The 23,293-nt window shown below is 41.1% G+C and overlaps 1 protein-coding gene across 1 annotated transcript in view; it reads right to left on the bottom strand.

Annotated features, from left to right (window-relative positions):
• Positions 1–4,432: 4,432 nt before the first annotated feature.
• The window catches only part of wnt4 (wingless-type MMTV integration site family, member 4), a 32,680-nt gene continuing 13,819 nt past the window's right edge, over positions 4,433–23,293 (bottom strand). The window contains exons 2-6 of the mRNA XM_031748493.2: positions 13,999–14,080; positions 10,929–11,082; positions 10,455–10,586; positions 10,000–10,142; positions 4,433–8,903 (exon numbers count right to left, since the gene is read on the bottom strand). Coding sequence (XP_031604353.1) covers positions 8,433–8,903; positions 10,000–10,142; positions 10,455–10,586; positions 10,929–11,082; positions 13,999–14,080 — 982 coding nt within the window. The 3' untranslated portion in view covers positions 4,433–8,432. The remainder of the gene's footprint in view (positions 8,904–9,999; positions 10,143–10,454; positions 10,587–10,928; positions 11,083–13,998; positions 14,081–23,293) is intronic.

Below are 23,293 nucleotides of genomic sequence, written 5' to 3'. Positions count from 1 at the left end.
CTCAGCTGTATACAGTATGAGGCCATGTGTGCGAAATGTGTGTGTGTGCGCATGGAAATAACTCTCCAGTGCTGGCTGAAGCCACAGGACTCAGTACTGAACGCTTGACAGTTTGTGTTGTTTCAGTGTCCGGAGCCGCTTCCAACACACAAAACACAATGTGGTTTTTTTATGTGGATGTTGGCTGGGGTACACCCCGAGGTGCAGGTTTGGTGTAATTGCTCTCCGGCAGGTAGAAGGGGGATGCTGAGAGAAAACTGAGGGTGGAGAGTGTGGGGTCTATTTTTACGCCAGCCGTGTTATAAATCATGTGGGGGAAGTGGCCCTCTGCACTTGGGTTTATTCCATCAAAAAGCTGTTTGTACTGGATAAAGAGATTGTCATCCTTGCTCAGTGCCAGACACTAACTGATGCAGCTTACAGTTACCCAGCATTGGGAGTGCTTGGCCACACCTAGAAAAATCACTGTGCAGTTAGTGTTGACCCCACTTACACTGAACCTCCCTCCTTATAGCACAGTACATTTTAGGGAATGTTGTAGGACTGTCTGAGAGAAATTGCTTAAATATAGGGATCTGCTAAAGGATGAAGAAGATAGGTTTTCATTCATTGAACTATCTCTTGTTCATTAGTAGGGGCAGAGTGATGCAGGTGACTGGCAGATAGGCTGGTGTCGCAGTCAGTTTAGTAGTAAATCAATGTGCATAACTTCAGCTATGGCCATAAGCTTTGGGTAGAGACCAAAAGACAACCAGCTGATCCATGACTCATAGTGTTACCATTCATGCAGCCAGGAATCATTGCTGCTTCCCAAACTGAATGATTGGTACTCTGGATTCACAGTCCAAGAAAAAAAAAAATGCAGTTAGTGTCTCATAAAGTGATTCAAAAACAGTTAACCAATGTGACAGAGTTAAGTTTTCTCTTACACTCAGGTACAAATTTATTTTTTCTATCGATCGCTCACAGTTTTTTTCCTAGGGCTGGCCAGGTGGATGTTTTGACTTGGGGTTTTTTTCAGGCAAAGTATCTGTTTGTTTCTTGAACTCTGCAGGCTCTTTTAGATATATTTCTGGTAAAGTCTCACCTGGCCTTCCTGCTCTTGAGTGTAACTAGTGGTTTGTAACCACCCCCCCCCCCCTTATTTCCATTCATGAATGCATCTCTCTCATCACTTTGATAATGTTATGTCGACTTCCTTAAGACTGTCCTTGACTTGACTTGGATCAGTAGATCATTATTAGATGTTGAAATTTTCTTAAACAAGAACCAACAAAATAATCTTATGCTGTCTTCCGGAGCCGTTAGGACTGGCTGAGTTGGCCAGCGCATTTCCCGTTTGTTTTTTTTAAAGAGTGTACCACATTGTTGATGTGGACACTTCTAAAGTTTTTGATTTCTTTCTTGTTAATGTCTTGGTCTTTGAGCCTAATGATGTTCTCCTTCACTTTCTTCAACATCTCTTTGGACTACGAAACAGCTACCAAATCCAGGTTTAACACTTGGAATTAAGTCCTGATCTTCTATCTGCTTAATTTGTCATGGAATATAATGAATACTGTATTTGGAACAGACCTCATTGACTGACCAACCATTCCTTGTCTGTCAATGGTCCAATTAATTGTGAGGCTCTAAAAATGGGGCACTGTGTATAAAGGTGTCTGTAATTCCTGAAAAGTTAATGCAATACTTTTAAACCCCTTAAATCAAAGCTGGAGTCCTCACTTCAGTCACATCTTGACTATTTGATTTGAAATTCACTGCGGCTGTGTACAGAGGCAAAACTATGCAAAGTACGTCACCGTCTAAATACAGCACTTTCATTTTACCTTTCTGTTCATTTGGACACGGACATCAACGCATTTAGAAGTTTTTAAAAGGTCTTTAAAATTCTTAGGCGCCCTGTGTGAGTGAAATACGTGTCTGACAGCCAGGCAGCCATCAGGTGAGGCTACCACTGGTCACCGCAAGGATTATTTTGACACGGTGGGTTGCTGTTAGTTAATAGATACATGTAACGCACACACACACTCTAACCTCTTTCGCCCGCATACACAGGCAGCTTTGGTTTTGGGAATATGTGTATTCAGTGTCCAGGTGTTAAGGGAAAGTTCTTCGCAGTTAAGCTGATGACAGACATATGGCTATAACCACACATAGAAAGTATGTGTGCAGGAGTAGACTCAGTGATCCTCCATACCAGCATCCAGAGATGAAGCTGTGTCAGCTAAAGCCCCCATCAACAGTCTGATCCACCATCTCAGTGGGGGAGATGCTGTTCACTTTCACTCCTCTCTCTGATGTTTCCTTATCTGATCGGTCCACTCTGGGATGAATTGTAATCTGAAAGATCTTAACTCGCTGTTTGGAATTTTACTACGATCTAAATAATTTTTGCATGTGAGAAATAGGCCGTGTTAAATTTCACTATAAATGCCTCAGCACGAGTCCAAAACCCTTGGTCGCACTTGGTTTTTACTTACCCTCCATTACGTTTTTATGTTGAATTGCACTATTAAAAACTAGATGTGTAGAACCTGGATCGCTAATCAAGCTTCAAAAAAAGTATTTACAACAAAATATTCAGTTACAGAATTTTATTTAGATTGTTTATCCCTGTTTTTTTTTATTATTATTATTACTATCTAGTTTCCCTGGCACCTCATGTTGAATACACCCTCACTTCTAAGCGCTGAGAGGATGTGACACACATTACGTATGTCTGTTTAGTCATGGATAATTAATAAAACAAAAGCATTTGTTTCAGTCTACACCCCTCTCCATCTGTGTTTTGAGGCCTTTAAATTCAGCCTGGTTTCACTATAAAACGTCTGATTGCTGATTTGTTTGGGATTATCGTCCTGTTCCATGATCCAATTTCAGCCAACCCTTCAGCTTTCAGACACATGGCCTATAGAGGAGTTCATGGTTGACTCAGTGACTGCAAAGTGCCCAGATCCTGTGGTTGCAAAACAAGCCTAAGTTATGACCCCTCCACCACCGTGCATGACAATTGGTATGAGGTGTTTGTGCTGATATGCTGTGTTTGTTTCCCCCCCCAATGTGGAGCTGTGCATTAAATTATATAAATGTCATATTTCATGAACTAACATGAGACTGGGCTGTCATACCACAGACCAGAAGTTATAGGTCTTAGCGGTTTATGTGGTTTCCAGGACTTTAAGGGTGTTCTGATTTTCTTTTTAAAATCCCCAGTGAGATGCTAAGAGCATATTTCATGGAAAACTTTACTGGAGATTCAGGATTTTCTATCATTCGATTGACTCGATTTGTTTGGGACTCCCAAGCAGTAGGCAGGTAGAATACAGCACACACATTTTTAATGTGAAGTGTCAGATGTAAAACACTGATGCTGGTGTCTCAGTGGCCACCAGCATGGTTTTAACAAACGCTCTTCTTGTGTTGCACAACGTGGCCGTTTCACAGCAAAAAACACTGGAGACACTAAGAGGAAAGCCGAGAGGGAACATGAGGGGAGGAGGGCAGGAGGAGAAAGAACTGCAACTGTCATCATAAACAAGAACCATCTGTCTCATTTGTGTAACTTGTTTTCTTTTAATATGAGAAGTATGCTGAAGAGATCTGGGAGTTTGAGAGAGGCCTGGGAGGGCTGGGCCCTGGGCTAAAGCCAGCCTTCTCCTGGGTTCTCTGAGCGAGTGGCATTAATATCCAGCCAACCTGCATAGTTAACCCTTTGCACGCTCACAACACAGACTGATGGAGAAAGACAGCAAACTTTTAACAGGCTTTAACCTTTAACGTGCGTAGGTAACTGAGTGGTAAATGGAGCTGTCTGAGGGAGGAAGTGTTGGAAAAGAAATGCATTGGGATGAATACATGAATATATTCCAAATTTAATTTGATAGAGCTCCCCAGAGATGCAAGACATTGTCCCTTTAGTATGCTGTTTAATCTTGCTAACACCGTGTCTGCAGAGAGCCAGAGCTAATTCAGAATTCCCAGGCTTGGTTCCATAACTAAGGAAACTTTGTTCACTATCCAGTTGATTTGATCCCACACAGCAGCCTCGGAACAAATCCTTACCTGATATTCTGTTATGTTTTTGACCATTTTTGACAAAAGCCATTTTTAATAATGCCTTTGAAATGACAAAATTTCACTTTCGCAGTAAATGAAAAGAACCAACTCAATAGTTGTAATTTTGGTATCTATAGTAGGGTGCAAGACTCTTGCACCCTACTATAGATACCAAAAGAAGTGAGGGTTGCAGCAACCCTCACTTCTTTATGTTTTGCACGGAAAATGGGAAATGAGTGCAGCAATTTTTTGAAACGTGGAAATACAGTATATATGAAAAAACAGAGTTTGTACAACTATAACAAGCGTGAAAGTCAATTTTTGGTGTGATCATCTTTATTCTTCAACACAGCCTTAACTCTCTTAGGCAAGCTTTCTTGTAATTTCTTTAAGTAGCCTTCAGGAATAGTTCTCCAGACTTTCTGAAGGACATTCAACGCTCTTCTTTGCTCTGCTGATGATCGCACACTGCTTCAGTAATGTTCAGGTCTGAGCTCTGGGGAGGCCAGTCCATGACTCATAGTGTTCTCTGTGTTTTTCTATCCAGGTATGCTTTTACTGAATTCGCATATTTAACAGAATTACCTTTATCAACGTGTGAAAGAAAGGCCTGAAGATAGGTAGATAGATTATTTTCAAAGAAAATATATATCTTGAAAAGTATCTGACATATGAAGCTACAATTTCACAGCAATCTTTATAAATTAATAAGCAGGAGGCTTGGTTGGGATTGACCCTGAAAGTAAAGAGAAGCAAGCCGCTCTCTGTCCTTTGATATGTCGGTGTGGCTCATGTCTCTTTCTTCCTTTCACTCTCTTTGTCTCATGTGTAAGATGGATAATTTAATTACAGTTTGGATTTTGGTATTTAAGTGAGCGGATAGCCCACATTGTCCTCATAATCCACAGCAAAAATAACAATGATAGTTTGATATTGTTTTCTTAAGTTTTACAAGTGCCTGTATCTACTAGAAGCAGTAGTGATAAATCATTAACATGTAATTACAAGGCCAAGCCCAAATGACTCTAATCTGTCCAAAATCAGAATACTGGGGCTGTGCGTGCCACTCAGACTCTCTCCACATAGATCAAAATCTGATAGTACATTTCAGAAAAAAACGTGGCTGGTACAGGAAAATTACTTTTTAATATAACTGGATATATGACCACTTTGACTGAGAGGTGTCCCAACACGTGGAGCTGTAGTTAGGCCTCGCCTCCATTGATTTGGGCCAGTTCACTTTGTGGTGAAATGCTGTGTGGTACAGCTTGTTCAAGAGAGCTGCACTTCACTTTTGGTGAGTAAAATTCTGGTATTTTAGTAGTTGTTGCTTAGCTGATAAGTGTCACTGTTCATTCTGCCCATAGAGTTTATGGCCTACTCACTAGGGACGGGAATTGATAAAAACCTAATGATTCAGATTTAGCGTGTTGGAGGTATTTCCCCTTGTGATCAGTGTTGGGGCCATTACTCAAAAAACAGTAATGTATTACACATATTACACAGAACACAACGGCTTTAACATCACTCTGGGTTCTTGGCTAGCTTAGCGTTAGCAGGCACAGAAGATGTGTCAGCAGCATAATGAGGTTGATTCTGTTGTGGACGCAGTTTGCACTTTACCATTGCGCTGTTGTCCTTTTGTGCAATAAAAAAAAATTGTAATGTCAATATCCAAGCTGCAGGATGCGCCACTATTTTTCTCCTCTGGCACACAAACTAGCGCAAGTGCAAGGGGAACTGATAAGCTGAAGGTCCGGAGAGACATGATGAGGATTTCAGTCATTCAGTGGATGAACGCATGTCTCATTGCATGTCTATGAAAGGTGTGTGTATTCGACAGTGAGTGCCTCTTTTTGTTTGGGGAGGTTGGTTATGGCCTGTTAAATGTTTGTGTGGATGGTATGCTAGGTATTAGTCTAATATGTCAGCTATGGTTAGTGTAAACATTTATGTCTCAGTGCTCATAAATCCAGATTTGTTGCATTTTAATTCTGACAGACTCTCTAGTGTACACAGATTAAGTGGTAAAACCCCCACTGTCAGCCTCTTGTCTCTGCCACAACCGCAGCAAACCACAAGAAGCATTAACGTTCTCTGGCTGGCTCGTTGTACAGTACATGTCACTATCGCACACACACACACACAAATATGGTTGCAGACTTTCACAATCAGTGTGGCCACCAACACCTACCTCATGTGGGCCATCACAGTGGCTTAATGAAGGACAGATCCGAGAGTGGTTAGAGTTACGTTTTCGGCAGAGTGGAGCGCTGAGTGGGACCAGTGTTAAGTCAACGATATTGGAGAAAAACGAGCAAGCAAGCCAGAGCTGGAAGGGTGCAGTTGGGTAGCATGATACTGATAGAAGGAGGAAAAAAAAGCATATGCCATGTGGTCTGCATTTCACTATAATCCCTGTTCTAGCCTGGTGTTCCTGCTTGTGCTCCTTCTTCAGCCCAAACCCAATCAGACGGGCTTTGAAATCTGAGCAGTTGCTCTGGTTCTTCCCAAAACTGCCTTCCCCACGCTGCAGGAAATACATCCTTGGTTGATGTAGCATAAGTGCTGATATATGGTGCATAAACTGTGTTTATAGGTGTCAGGGGTGCAGGAAAGCATCTCAGGGTGTACTGCTCACACACTCATACACACACGCATGCACACACACAAAATACTGCACAGTGCAAACTGTGGCCACATAATAATGCAGCTGAAAGACACGGGAAATGGGTGATTTTATTGAAATATGTGTATGTCTGTCAGCAGAGCTCTGTGTATGTGTGTTTGGAGTTGGTGGTGGAGACTCTTTTACTTTCCATCTTCTTGTCCATTATATCTGCCTCTCTCTCTCTCTCTCCCACACACACACACACACACACACACACACACGTGTTTTATAACAAAAAGCGACAAAAGCCTTTTTTTGACACAGCATATATTCATTATTAACATACATTCATAGGCAGTATAGTCTTCAGTGTATAAGTCTTTACAGATCTACAGTATGTCTCTATGATGATAGTAAGTTATTATAGGAAAGCTTGGCTTTATGATGGTGGTACAAGATGACAGTAGGGTCCTGAAAGTGGCATGGGAAACTGTGTGTGTGTAGTGTGTGTGTGTGTGCGTGTTAGGAAAGGAACAGGGAACACTTGGTTATGTGATTTTGTGTTTGTTGCTGTAGGGCGAGGGCTCTATGTGCGCTTGGAGAGAAAGTGCTTCAGTCATCATGTGTGATGAACATGCTCGGCAACCCTCTGGCAGACCCCTTTCTTTGTATGTCTGAATGTGTATTTACATTATGTCTGTTTGGAAATGCATGGATGTCACTGTGTATTAACTTGAATGTGTGTTGTTTGCATTAAGCTGACTAGCATTTGGCAGATGGCAGCGTGCAGCAGAAAGTCAGAACCCGCATCGATTCCCAAACGAGCACACAGGGTGATGCTGAGGACATGCGCCAAAGCTGACGTAGAAAGTGTTTTTCATGGAAGCTTTCTGGTGTGTGTTTGTGGGTAGCAGCTGTGGGTGAATGCAGGTGTGAGTGTTTTGTTTGACCGATGCCCATCACCTGCCTTCTGAAAAAACAGGACACAGCTGACAGTGGCTTTCGTACGTCCGTCATCGTCCTCCTGTTGGTAGGAAGACACTGGATGAGTGAGTAGAGCAGCATCAGGGTGTTGCGGAGGGCAAAATAAGCGACTCAGAGGCAAATGAGCCTCAGCGCAGCCATGTACACTCAGAAAGCAATTCACAAAGTGTTCCTCTTTGTTGTTTGAGCCTGTCCTGTGACAGACTCGCAGTCTCCATTTTTGTCTCCAAGTGAGTCCCTGAAGCAGCAGCAGCAGCAGCAGCAGCAACAAGGGCTGACGGCCAACAACCCTCCTCCTTAACACAACCCCCAACCCCCCGAACTGCCTAGCCGTTTGTCTAGTTTGTCCATGATAATCTCCACTCGTCGGTTTGTCTGTAGTCCTTCTATAACTGCCCCTGTCAACCCCCTCAGCAAAACTCTCAACAAATAAGTTAAACATTACAAAAATAAGGATCAATGACAAACCAAATATGACCGTGAGGGAGCGAGTCAGGAACTGAAAGATGCTCTCTACTTGAGAAGAAACAAACAGACTGTAGCTTTATAGGAAATCCCATGCCTAATCTACTGATGTCCACTAAGGTGGCAAAAAAAATAAAGGATCGGATGACCTTTGACCTCTCAGGCAATCAGTCTGTGTCTGTTGAATAGCAGGGATGATTTAAGGATATGAAGGAACTAAACAAGTCGTCCCTACTCCCTCTTTCCTTTAGCCGATCAGGAGTACGGGGCATTTTTTTGTCTATCAGCAGTTCCCTCTGTGCCTCTACCTCCATCACCGGCACGTGTGAATCTCCACCATTTTACGGCACTGTTTGCATTTGACGTAACAGCACCAGTGGAACTTACAGCTGCACCTGTCCACCACCTCCACCTCCTGTGTCTGGAAGCCACGGCCGCAGCACATCAGCTCACAGCCGTCGATGGCCTTGGACGTTCGGTTACACTGGCGACCCACCGTGCCCAGCATCCCTGGTGTGCGTGGATCGTAATCGCAAAAATCTGGACTTGGTTCCAGGTAGACCAGGTCTTCATCCGTGTGAGGTTTGAACTGGGAATTGCGAGGAACTAGGATTTTGGTCGTGCCCACCTTCCGCTGCTCTACCTCGGTAGCGCCGTCAAACTTCTCCTTGATGATGTTGCCCACCTTGCGAAATGGTGGCATGGCTTTCCAGCAGGTCTTCACCTCACAGGAGCCTGAGACGCCGTGGCATTTGCACTCCACGCGCATGTGAGACAGGATGGCCTGCAAGGATTGCAAAGAACATTTGGTTTGCTGAAACAGCTTTAAAAGCAGCAGATCTGGATGCCAACATCTGTTTCTACAACACTGAATTTGCTCTCAGTAACACCTAAAACAAAAAAGGAGCTTTGACTCGTATTTCTATTAAATGACTTGATACCTGACTTTGCATTTGTCTCAAATAATTTGTGTTGTCCTTTAGTTTTCTCACATTTTTTTAGATCTCTCTTCAGTAACTTCAGATTTAATTTGGACATATGTTGAATGACTGAAGACCAGACTTGATGTTTTTTTCAAAGAATGTAAAACTTGACTGTAAATTAATACAGTGCAACCCTACAAAAGGGCAAATTGAATTACTAGAGACTTGATTCAAGGGTTTATCTCTTATAATTTTGGGCTTAACTTTCTATTTGGTTATGCTCACTTGGCTTTTCTCGAATGGCTGGACTAGACTACTAACATCAACAACAACATTAAACTTGTCTTAAAGAACTTGTGACATGATTTGAGGACTGTGGGTTTGACTCTAGGCTGACTTGAGAATTGACATTGACTTGTCACATATGGTGTGACACTTGGACTTGTCTTGAATAACCAGCGACTTGATCACAACTTGGCTTAAGCCTGTTTTTAATGAATATAATCCTGACTAGTTTTTTTTAACTGAAGGACTAAAAACCTTTCAACTAAAAAAAATTGTGACTTGTCTTACATGTGTGTCCAGTTACACCTTGGACCTGTCACTACTGACTTAACACTCAATTTAAACTTATTCTCAAGAAGTTAAAACCTGACCTAGATGGACTTGTCTCAAAGGACTTAAGATTTGACTGTAATGGACATCAAACCCCTAAAACCCCTCAAAGGTAAAAACTACTTTTTATAATATCTTGATCCTTTGAATGACTGGAGACTTGACTTGGGAATGCGTCTCTTATAACTTGAGGCTTCTCATCTACTTGAGAGTTGACCTTGGATCTTCTGTAAATAAATTCAAGGTTTCAAGCTTCAAGCTTTTTCTGTTATCTTGAATGACTTGATTGTTTCAAATAATTTGAACATAAGCCACGGCTCTTTATCAACAGCAGTGGATTACCTTTCTGCCGGCCTCGTTGTTGTGCAGATTCATGAGAGCCCGACTGGAGGACTGGCCTTTACTCCTCTCCCTCACATCGACAAAGGACTGAGAGAAGGCCACTCCATATGCAATGTTATCGCTGCAGCCTGACCACTGGAACCCTAATAAAGGATATTAACACAGAGACAAGAAACGGTCATTGTAAGGCCTCCAGCTTTTAAATGTTGCACTGATACTATACCACAAGCTATTTTTCAGTCAGTTTTTATTCTCTATAAACTTATAATTTAATGTGGAAATGTGTGTGGGGTGGCTTTAAAATGTCATCATTAACAGTCTGACAGTTATGTCTGCTTGGAAAACAATTTTCATATTATATAGTCTTATTTCTGCATTAAACTGTACAGGATCAGTTGGCCCTTGTGTTTCCTTTTCTGAGTGTGTGTTTGTGTAAAAGAGTGAGAGAGACCTACCCTCTGGACTGACTCCATGTACATTGTGGTCACAACCACATTTTTCCAGCTCCCCGCTGCTGCAGGCCCTCGTGACCGCAAACGCCACACTGGCTGCTGAGATGGCATACACAAAGGCTGCTTCACGGGTGCCTAACACACAAGCATAAACACAAGCACACATAGTCACATTGTGTCATTATGCAAATGAAAAGAGCTTGGACTTCTGAATGATCAGATAAAGTGTATGTTTTGTGTGTGTATACACACAAAAGTGTGTTAAAATCTAAAGAATTGGGCCCAGACATTAATACGCTGGAGCCAATATAAATGGAAACAAGCTCAAACATTTCACAGTATATAAAACATGATGAGTTATTTATGTTGCAGTTTTGTAAATGCAGAACAGATAAACCTGTTTTAGTATTATAGACCAGCTTTAGTGTTGTCTGCCGTTAAAGTGTCTTCTGGAATCGCTGCAGTGGATAATCTTACCTTGCGTGACCACTTTCCCAAACACAGGCATCGACTCCAGAGTGGAGCAGTTCCATCGACGGTTGCGAAACTGAAACTGACACTCATCTATAGCCAGCTGGGCTCCACGACGCACCGCATCCATCACCTCCACGCTGCGCTTACAGATCTGAACCTGTAGTGGACACACAGGAGCATGTGTGTATGAAAACAAAGGCACTGCGCATGTGTGTTTTACCCACATTCTGTTGCGATATTTTAATTTTTTTATCGTTGCCCAACATTATACCGGTATTACCTTTACAGTAATACCGGTATAATGGTATGATATGGCCCAGCCCTACTTCCATCTTTTAAATATGGTCTGTTGTTACTACCTGTTTAGGCACTTCATGATGCTTATATGCTCAAACTCTCAGTATTAGCATAATACATTATAACACCTATGCTGCATGCACTCTAATAATTTAGGTTGTTGGTATGCTTGTAGTTATGTAATACCTGTATTCTGTCAGAAACTAAAATACAAGACAAATTAGATTTGACCTGATGGAGGGGCCTCATGACAAGTAAGAGGATCATCAGAATTACATTCCATTGTAAATTTTCCTGAAGGGCAAATTTCATTGTAACCAATCCAAAACTTGTCAAGAAAATTTCACCCCAACCCACAAATGTCAACTTTGAGGTGGCGCCAGAGGAAAAGTCAGGGAATCAGCAAAGTCATGTCTGGGACCTGGGAATGTCTGTAGAAAATTATGTCCCAATATATCCAGTAGATGTGGAGATATTTCCCTGGATAATGGAACGTTTGGGATTGCTGGTGGCACTACAGGAAATGTCTGGGGATTACCTAAGTCAATAGGAGTCATCCTTTGGGGAATGTCAGTGTAAAAATCAGTGGCAATGTTGCATTGCCACTGATTTTTACACTGACATTCCCCAAAGGGGAAGTACTTAGTGAGACATATCAACATGCTAACTTTACTACCTCTAAGTTCCATGATCCTATGAGTTCCAACTATCATGGCAAAATTTTGTCCATATTGTTACCCATATGGCGATCGTGGCTCAAGAGTTGGGAGTTCGCCTTGTAATCGCAAGGTTACCGGTTCGAGCCCCGGCTCGGACAGTCTCGGTCGTTGTGTCCTTGGGCAAGACACTTCACCCGTTGCCTACTGGTGGTGGTCAGAGGGCCCGGTGGCGCCAGTGTCCGGCAGCCTCGCCTCTGTCAGTGTGCCCCAGGGTGGCTGTGGCTACAACGTAGCTTGCCATCACCAGTGTGTGAATGTGTGCGTGAATGGGTGAATAACTGGATATGTAAAGCGCTTTGGGGTCCTTAGGGACCAGAAAGGCGCTATATAAATACAGGCCATTTTACCATATGGTTTTCTTTAACATATGTAAACTTCTATACTCTATATGTAGTTTTGTAAATGTATTCAGTTTTGTTTTAGATGACCTCTTGGATTTAATTTTGGAAATGGACCCTTTATGTTGTTGGTGAGGCAGGATAGACCACAGGTAACCGCTCAGTGTGCATGTCTGTGGGTTCAACTCAGGTTGTAATTTTCCAAGTTGAGGATTACAGTTTCCAAGCTTGGAGTGTCCAAGACTCACTACACCGAACGTAAACAATCAAGATAGCTTACCACGAGAAACTTTTTTTTTCATGGCAGGCAGTGCATACAAATCAGCAAAGCTTAACTGGATATGGAACAGAGGAGGGCACAACAACAGCTACAAGTGGCTGGAACAAATAATATCACCACATATCAGTTTAAATATCTGACAAAGCAGTCAACCAAATGCCATAGATGTTGCTAACAATGTTATAATGTAGCCTAGACGCCTTTGATTCATTCTGTAGATGCTACCATATCGAGTAACACGGTAGCCCTAGCTTGTTGTTGTTGGTGATGGGCTATATGGTGTTGATGTGCAAGGCCCTGGTTTCTGAATCTTCCAAGGACTCATCTATGAACTCTCGTTCTGCTAACATCTGACATCAAAAAACCAACGAGCTAACAATCCTCAAACAAAACCACTTTCTAATTTTTTTACACTCAAATTCTTTGGAATGTAGAACTCAAGAATTAACAGCTTGGTTTTACTAGTCTGCACTATCAAACCTTAAAAATGACTGATAGCAGTAGTTTATAAATTCTTTTTCATGATTAAGGAGTTATATGCTTGTTAAAATCATCTAAGCTGCAACCCTCAGTGATGCAAGTTGAAATTCCTCTGGAGGTCCTTCCATGGACATTTCAGGCTGGGTCCAAAAATGATTCAGTCCCTAAAAATGATTCAATCCATGTTAAAATGGCCAACTTTACAGCCTTAGGAAGCCATGCTTGTAGGCTGGTGCAATAAATATGTTTGCCCTGTATGGATAGTATTGCTCTTTAAATATATCCATACTGATATTGGAGTTTCGAGTGTGGACTGATAGACACTGATGGACAGGTCAACTTGGCTGAATATAACTTTTTATAGTGAAAAACAAACAAGTTTTTAAACCTTTCGAACGACTCCTACAAACATTTTATTTAAATCAAAAAAGACCACTGCCACGACTCTGGTGCAAAGAAAAGCCTCTACAGCAGGGGTCTCAAACTCCAGTCCTCGAGGGCCGCTGTCCTGCAACTTTTCCATGTGTCCCTGTTGCAACACACCTAGTAGGTCATTAGCAAGAGTATAGAACTTGAATGCATGCTGAGTTGGCAATTCAGCCATTTGATTCATGTTACAGCAGCTCATGAGTGAATGAACATGGTGCAATAAAAGTATTTTAGAAGTATATGTTTCCAAATACATATATTTACTTAAATTTACTTGAGTAGGTAGGGTTAGGGGTTGCCACCTCAGCATGCAGTCAAGTTCTCTACTCTTGCTAATGACCTACTAATTGTATTCAGGTGTGTTGCACCAGGGACACATGGAAAAGTTGCATGACACCGGCCCTCGAGGACTGGAGTTTGAGACTCCTGCTCTACAGGATCTTGATAAGCCCCCCCACTGAAGTGCATTTGTAACTTCATAACTGACTTAGTAACTTATTACTACAAAGACAGTAACTTGAGTGGAGTACCTGTCTCTGGATCAGGCCTCGTAACCTCTCGCACGTCTCCTCGTCCCTGATGCTCCCCACTGATGACAGCTTGGCGAGGTACCTAGCGGAAAAAACAACAAGGCTTCTTTAGTGAGCTAAACAAGCAATATTTCATTTTACAAATACACATTGATGAAGGAGACAGTAAATGGCCTCAGGGTGGATTTGAACAGTCCTCTGCATTAAACTTTATGGTATATGGGTTGCTTGCTAAACCGGCTCCTGCCCCCCCCCCCTCCTAGATCATCATTCAGTGCAAATATGATACACATAGAAATTAGTGAGTCTTGAACAAACATTTACTTGGAGCCTACAGGAGGATGCTGGTGAAGTAAGAAGAGTAAGGAGAGTCAGCCGCATGATGCAAGCAGCAACTCGAGTATCCAGCCTGAACTAACTTGCAGACTTTCTCGAGCCATGCTCATCATTAATCATTCTTACAGTTGGGAAGCAGAGCTGCAAAAAGCTCCTGTGCCTTTGTGGGAATGTTTTGGATGAACATCTAACTGTGAGGACGCTGAGAGGAGGGAAAGTGGCTTATCACACAAACACACCACCTCCAGGCCAGACAGGTCAGGGAGATATACTACACACACACACACACACACACACACACACACACACACACACACACACAGTCTAAGATATGTGAGAAAATGGCATCAGTCTGGATGCCCTGACCCTACCACTTCCACCTCAGCCTCATATCTCAAGTCATAGCTTCACCTTACAGAAATAGGCTTTCTCATAACCACCCGAGCTGTGTACTGTCTGCACCCCTCAGTGTCCCAAGACGTCATATACATGTACATGTTGAGTCTAAAATGTTTTGTTTTTCTAAAACAAACAGATGTGATCCTTAGTTGTTTTCATTTTCCCAAAAAAGGGGAAAAAACCCAAAACAGGTTAGAAATTGGTATCTAATCATGATTAATTTTATTTTGGTAAATTATTTAGGGAAAATGTGAAGGCTGAATTTAACGTATTACACTTACTTTTGTGAAATACAGCAAAACGGCAATTTTACAACAAGATTTTGCCAAAATAAAGACAGAAGAAAATAATAAATAAAGAATAATGTTTTATAAACAATGATAATGACACTAACACTTTTTCCCGAGTTCATATTTTATCTCTAATTTCAAGACACTTATGAATATCATTTTCATACAGTGTAGTGTCAGTGAATAAACTGGTGTATAAAAATATTTGAAATAATAGTTGTATTCCATATGTACTTTTTGTTTGCTTTTTATTCTAATTTTTGCATCTTGCTGGAAGATGAATTCCAGCCTCATATCTGTGAGTAAATCTCTGCAGAGGATGATTCAGGAGGTGTTAATCAGCAGTCACACAAGCCTACAGACCAGTTGGCAACCACCTTCACTAGGGAAAAGTGAGTATTCTCCGACTGGTTGTGATTGGTTTCTGGAGGTTGCTGCCAGTCACTGTATAATTGATTGCTAAAGCTTCAGACACAGGTCTAAAAACTGGTCCTCAAAAAAACTGTTATTAATGCATCAAAAAGCTTTGCTAGGACATGGAGGGATGCCAAACCGAGTTCTTTAGCAGGCGAAATCAAAAGAAAGATAACCTTTATTAGTCCCACACGCGGGAAAGCATTGATCTCTCAGTTCTCAGGAAACATTGGATTGTGATATCCCAGTGTTCTGTGTGGCTTCACAGCATCAGTATATATAGTAGTATATGTATTAACTAACTCAAAACGCTCAAAAGCTGGCATACACTTTCAAATGTGATATCATATCTAGATTTTGAAGTGAACACCCTGTTTTATCAGGCATCTTTCCACAGACCTGTGCTGGATTCTCAATCACATTTTGAAAGAAACACATGCACATTTGTTAAATGTAATTTATTTTCTTGCCAGTTTTGGGGCAAAAAAATGACCTTGAAAACTGAGGTTTTCAAGGTTTAATATAGTTAATGTTTGAAAGCATCTATTGTAACTTTTGGTCATTTCCAAAAGTTAGTAAAAAGGAGTCTAAATCTGAGATTTAAAAAAAAGAAAGCTTAGAAGCCAAAAAGTTGAAATAATGGGCTGTGAATAAGGCTTCAACCACCTGTCGGTCTCACTGTAAGGTATTTCTGAAGGGAGAAAATGAGAAAAAAATGAGCACTGCATATAGTTATATAGTCGTATAGCAACATATTTTTTTTTAGGAGACATGGCTGATTTTACTATGTAAGAAAGAATTCAGTAAATGGGCACTGGTCAGAGTTTGAATACCAAAATGTCCCTTAATAAAGGCAAATTCCAACAGAATTAACTTTTAGACTATTATTCTGTACAAGTAGACGTGTATTTCCTTCAGGTTCCCCGAGCTTCTTTTATGAGTCTTGGGTTATGAGTTCCCAGACCACACATACCTCTGTAAAGCCCTGCTTGCCCATCTCAATCAAGCCATGGCGCACAACCAGACTGCAAAGAATTCTTCTGTAAGATTACAGACCAAACTTTAATATAACACAAAGCCAGGTGAAGTTCTTTACACTGGCTAAGGCTATAGATCGTTTAATAAAGACTTTATGTTCTCTGGTAATGGTTGGCTCGTAGCCACTGCTCAACTCTTTTAACCTCTTAACATCCACCAGATCACTGGAGACCTTACTAAGATTAGTTTTCTTTAAGTCATTGGCTAAATAAGAAAAAATCTGAAATCGTATGCATTCCTTTTGGCATTACAGCTTCCCTGTTTGGGTGTACTGACAAGCGTTCTATAAAAAGGGGTGGATGCTAACGTTACCAAAACCCTAGCCCTGACCCTAGATGGGACACAATGACCTGGCAGATGTAACAAGTGGTAATGAGCAGTATTACGATGCCGTCCTTCTTGAGGTCAAACAGCTCCTCCTCCCCCTTCACCCCCTTCATCGCCACCTCTCAACAGCTCAGATAATGTCTTCCTCTCTCTTCCTCTCTGTCTGTTCGATGAACTTTTTCTCTTTCCATCCAGACAGTGTCTGGATTAAACACTCATCACTGTGATAACCCTACTCTCTGCCACTCTGCCACCTCTTAGCCGCATCTGCTCACATCCTCCCAAACGACTGACATCATGCGCTCAGAAAGTTAAAGCACCTCCACGCTGACCTTCAGCAGAGGGTCTGTACTGTTGTCAGGTCGTGGACAACCAGCATTGTGGCTGAAGTTAGCACTGATCAGCACTTCTGTGTTAACAATGGAATATATAAAAATTTGAAATGGCTAACTCTATGAAATGTATCACATTTTAGTGTATTGCAGAAGTAACATGCTCTGATAAATAGTGACTTGCATGTTGGCTTGGACAACATGTAGCATTAAGCAACTACGGAGCCACAGAAGGTTTGAGCTGGAAAGAGAAAGTGTGAATATTCATTTGTTGAGTCAGAAAAAGTGTGGGCAATGCGGAAGTGCTGTAAACTTGCATTCTTCCTAATGACTAGCAAGTGGGAGATTTCTCTTATTGCAAACACAAGTCATGCATGAAAGTCTTTATGAAAATGACCCCCCTTCCTTCACAATTTATCACCTCATTCATTTTCAAATGTGTTCAGGGCTTCAGTAGCTACTTTCAAGTACTCTTTACAGGTTTGTTTGTTGTATTGTGATTTAATTTAGAGTAGACTAGATGATAAAGCAAGATGCTTCAAAAGACCTGAAGACTTCAAAATGAATGTTGTGTTAATCATTTAACAATATACCATCATTTTATAAAATATTTGTCTTTTTGAAGCCAAACTGAATCCATGTAAAACCCTGAACTTAAACCTTTAACAAATGACACTAAAACCTGACATTTGCAGACCTCATTATTTAGTGACATCATCATTAAACAACATGAGAGTGTGAAGGATGAGATCATGAACAGCAATCAGTAAAATAGGTAATCAGAGGAGACATTATGTATGCATTTCACTGAAATGTTTATCTGTGATGTGCTAAGATGTAATTTGGTGGCAAGAGGACTCGGATGTTTTTTGTATTGTACACAATATGGAATATAAATGGCTTACTGTTTGGACAAGATACATATTTATCATTATTATTAGAACATATTGGCTCAAAGTAAATTCCCAGCATATGTGGATTTGCACAACTCCAATCTGAACGACCTCCAACCTCCAACCTTTCTAATCAAGGCGCGTAAGTCAAAACACCTGTGTGCACACGCAGTGCCAAATCATATTTTATAAGTCACTCAGAGGTTTAAGTTTGTAAAAGGAAAATATCTACAAACTAAAGCTACCAGAGTATTTTTTAATCAGAAAAAAAGAGTACAAGGTATTTTACAAGACAGAGTACAATTAAATCCAGTACATTCAAAGAAATGTACACAGTAGCGCATGTTTAAACGATAGCGTTGAAGACAAAGACACAAAGTCAGCAAATCGTATCACTAATCTGAGCCATGCGTGGTCCACCTGGGTCTTAGATCTGACGTCAATAAAGCTGAACAGTGTTTGAGATCTTGAGCAATGCTGACAATGTGGAGCTGCTTTGGTAATCATGTGTTCAGAGGGATTCATGCGCTTTCTGCGACCACTTTATGAAACACCGCTGCTGTAAGTAATATAAGCAACTCCAACCACAAGCGCTGGTGTCATGCTATTAACTCACCATGCAACAAGTCACACTCCTGATTAGCTGTACTAAAATGTGCAAGTGTGTATTTTATTGATTATAAATCTAACTTCTGATTCCTCTTTGAAAGGTTAATGCTGTTGCAGAAACTGGGAAAGAACAGAAGTCCCCATTCAGCAAAAAGTGGCTGAAAAGACATGAAACACGACTTTGCCAGTTGTTTGAATAATGTTGAGATTTGGTTAAAAAGTGAACGGTGCAAACATGACAGTTTTCCTTCTTTAATTTTTTAGAGACAACAGTGCGAACCACGGCGCCCGCGTGTGAGAACAATAACTTTGGATTTGCCCGAAGCCTGTAAAAATAAGGTCACCCTTCCTAGTCCAGCTAGGAAACTAGCAAACTAAGTGCACCCTTACTGCTTCTGTAGGAAGTAAGAGGGTAAGTAGCAGCCAGGTGCTTTTTGCAGTTTCCTGGACTGTGGTTTGTGTTAACACACAAACCACAGTCCTCCCAGGAGTGGATGTCGCCCCAAGGTCAGACTGTGCAATGTTCATAGAAATTACAGAAAAAACCCAAACAGACCAGAAAATCTACAACAGCACTGTAAAATCTAATTAGTTCCCAGAACTCAAAAAAATTATGGAAACTCGTTGCCTCAAAAAAATTGAGTAAAGCTTAGCTAAAAATGACTAAGTTAGGACAACTTATTTACTTTGAGTACTCTGTACAAGCTCATTTGTTCTCAGAACTCAAAAAAATTGGATCAAGTTTACGTAAGATGACCAAGTTAGGGCAACTTACTCATTTTGAGTACACTGTACAGCCGTGTTAGTTCCCAGAACTCAAAAAAATTATGGAAACTCGTTGCCTCAAAAAAACTAAGTAAAGCTTACTTAAGATGACTGTTAGGACAACTTATACATTGCAAGTCTGCAGTATTAACAATAACTTGATATCTCTGACTGTACAATACTAATTGTTTACCTACTGACAAAACATGTTAAGTTCAACTAAATGAAAAAAACAATTTGTGGTAACCTGAATATGATTAAAAATAATTAACAACAATTTTTGTAATGATGTTAAAATCAGCCCAACTTTTATTTTCAAACACAACAAAGTATAACAGCCAACATACTGGACAATGTTCTGCTGAACAACAAACAATTATATTGCCATCACTGTTATTATCTTAAACAAAGTCTCAGATTTAATTATTCTGAAAATAAGTTTAGGCCTACCACAGTTTGTTTTGTACTTACATTACTTATATAATCAAAATAAAATATTTGTTGTTCTGTCACAAGTGCAGTCTCTAATTTAAACAACACATCTGTTTTCCATTCCAACACAGGAGCTGGAATGTTGTATTATTTTAAGGATGGCTTGTTTCCAGTCCAGGCATCACTGCCTGAATGACTGTCATGGATCGAGGTGATCCAAATGTAGGTGCAGAAGAAAGTCTTTAACTTCCCTTAAGTACAGTGGCAGTGGATGGGTTGGAGATGCAATGAGCTTGAACCTGCAGGCGACCATCTTCACTGACCACACCATCTGTGACGGAGGACTCGTCTCTCCTGTTGTCCTGCAAGCAAACAATCATATTTTTTGGAACATGAACTTAATTGCTTTCTTAAAACATTTTTTTCTGCATTTGGTATAGAACAGACTCCAATTTAGACAATCTCAGGCTCCCTCCCCACCGGAGAGGTGACATTCAATGTCCCAAATTGTCAGTCTGCATAGCCCTGACCACCACCCAACACAATAATGTCATGAAAGCATCATTTTAAAAAGGGCTATGCAAACATGGCCAATAACTTTCATTCTAATGATGTGCAAAATGATTTTGGGCACAAAACAGATTTTGCTGTTAGAAAACTTGCAGACTTCACTATATACAGTGTAGACCCTCTAAACTAAGTTTGGGGGATGTGATCTTTCAAGAAATGCAGACCAAACTGTTGTTGTTTGTTTACTTACACAGTCTTGTAGAATTAACTGTGGTCACCAGCAACAGCATAGTGCAGTCACATCTCAAGTCTAATAACAGAAGACAGGAAAAGATCAGTAAAAAACAACTTCCCCAAACCAAAGCACAAATAAAACAATAAGTAAAACAGGCTGATCTAAAGTATGATTAAAGTTCAGCCTGATTAATATAAATGTCACTGACAGTTGCTAATATATTGGAAAACCAAAATACTTACTGATGTCTTTCTGTCCAACAGCAGGAGTGCTGGTCCCGAGCCTCAAAGACAGTAAGAAGCAAGCAGAGGGAGAAAAAACAGAACATTTTTCAGAAACTGATTTGATCCTTAATGGCTGTGCAATCATTGTAACATAGAGTTTGCTTATGTTGTTAAATAAAGGCTAGATTTGACATTAATAGATGCCACAGATGTTCTAAAGCTGCCACAAAGCATGAAAAAAAAAATAGACGTCTCCGAAAACGTCGGAGCATTTTTGCAAATATGTGATGTCTTGATAAATCGAGCAGATATTTGAAATTTACACAGCTACATTCTCGCCTGAAAATATCTTAAAAGTTTATTTTGTGACCCAGAAAAAGTAATAAGTTTTTCAGCGGCGCTCCTCCGCCATTGCCGCGCTTACAAGTATGCACAGGCTCCGACAACCGTGGCCGACAAATGCGATCCTCCTTTTCCCCAGATTACCCTTTCTGGGTCACAAAATAACCTTTTAAGATATTTTCAGGCGACAATGTAGCTGTGTAATGCTCAAATATCTACTTAATTTATCAAAATATCACATATTTGCAAAAGTGCTTCCACGTTTTCGGAGAGCTCTGTTATCCACCCCCCACATCCCACACCTACCCCACCCCTAACGGCTGCACCTCCCGAAGAATTTTGTCTGGGCTCTTATCTCACTTATTTATTTCAAACAATCAACAGAAAATTTCACCACATAGTTTTATGTAAGGTTTTTAAGGCTGTGGTGTTAATTTTAAGTAACATGAGCCCAGCGGCAGCAGCAACGCTAGGCTAACGCTAACTAGCTAGCAAGATTTTAAACCTGGTGCTAAACTAAGAGAAGCCACAAATCAGTTTGAATAAGAGTAAACATTTACTCACCAAGTCAGTGTATCAGGTAAAGATCCACAGCAATGACAACAATAATATCTTGAGCTGACGCTTCTCCAGGTTTGCTCAACATATTCCATAAAAAATGCACCGTGAACATGCGGACTGATCCGAGAGGGAGGAGGACGGTAGTCACGTGGCATTTTCAAACCACATCTTTCATCCTTCCGCACTGAGAAGCAAAACTTCCAGCTTACTTAGTTTTTCTAAGTTAAGACAACTGAAATAAATGGAGTTTATCAGCGTTTTTGCATAAAAAGTACTGGTAACTTATTTAAATTGAGTTCTAATAACAAATTGATAAAAATTGAGTTCAGCCTGTTTAATATTTTTAATTAAACACAATATTACATTTTACAGTGAGAATGACTGAAAAAGAAAAGAATGTGTTGCAAAACCCAGTTGAAGTGTGGACATCAGCCTGACTGAGATGCTGTGGTGGGATCTTATGAGAGCTGTGCGTGAATATGTCAGCAAACCTCAATGAACTGAAGCACCCCTCTAAAGAAGAGTGAGCCAAAATCCCTCCACAATGATCGGAGACTGATAAAGTCAGAAAATGATGACTTCAAGTTATTGCTGCTAAAGGTGGCTCTTTGTGCAAATTCTTCAAATTTAGCCTGGAAATGTTTTGTTCAGGTAAAGCCGCACTGTTTCAAGGGAACCCTGGGCCTCACGGTCGACCCTCTAGCTCTCTGTGAGCTACATCCTCTGATCATTTTCAACAGGTCCTGCCCCCCATCTCCCTCCCTCCATCTGAACTGGATCGAGTCCACTTCAGCTCTTCCCTCTGATTTGCTCGATTGCAGCTGCACGGCTCTCATCAAAGACATGTGGGGCTTTTGATCTGTCTTTGTTTTTTAGCATAGTGTTGGGCATGGTCCTACGTTTGGGTCAAGGCATCCAGCTGGGAGACCGTCAGTCAGCACGAAATAATCCCCCAAAACAAAAAAAGGCCCAAAATGGCAAAACGACTGACAGCAGCACCCACACAAAAAGACAGAAGCAGCTGGATGGCATCGCTCTGGCCTGACATTCACCTTGGAAACATTTAATAAACAATGGATAAGTTGTTATTCAGGTAATTTTATAGATGTGTGTGTGTGTGCGTGGGAAAGCTAGTTGAAGGCCTTGGGTGTGAGTGTGTGAGTCCTCTCCCACTTTATCTGTTCATTTTGCAGTGTATACACTTCACTTCCCAGAGATGAGGTTAACAAAACACCTCTACAGAGGAGTCAACCCGTAGAAGGACAGAACACCACACACACAGACACACACACCATCATCCTGGTTTCTCCCCCTCTTCTCCCTCTGTCTCTTGGGTCTCTGGTGCTTGCGTGCCTAAATCCCAGAAGCCTAAGCCCAGTGGAGCCAATGGTGCTGTGAAGGCTGCGACGTGTAATGCAACACAAACACACAGCGGCCTGTGAACGCACCATGCTTCAGGTGGAATGCTCCATACCCTCCACCCCACACTCATGAGAGGCTGAAACGGAAAATAACAGATAAATATAAATAGAGCACCGCCATAACTGCAGGTTTATTGCAGCTACATAAAAAAGAAATGAATACCATT

This window comes from Oreochromis aureus, linkage group 5 (assembly GCF_013358895.1).
Source record: "Oreochromis aureus strain Israel breed Guangdong linkage group 5, ZZ_aureus, whole genome shotgun sequence".
Taxonomy (NCBI): domain Eukaryota; kingdom Metazoa; phylum Chordata; class Actinopteri; order Cichliformes; family Cichlidae; genus Oreochromis; species Oreochromis aureus.
This window is presented reverse-complemented; position numbering and strand designations above follow the sequence as displayed.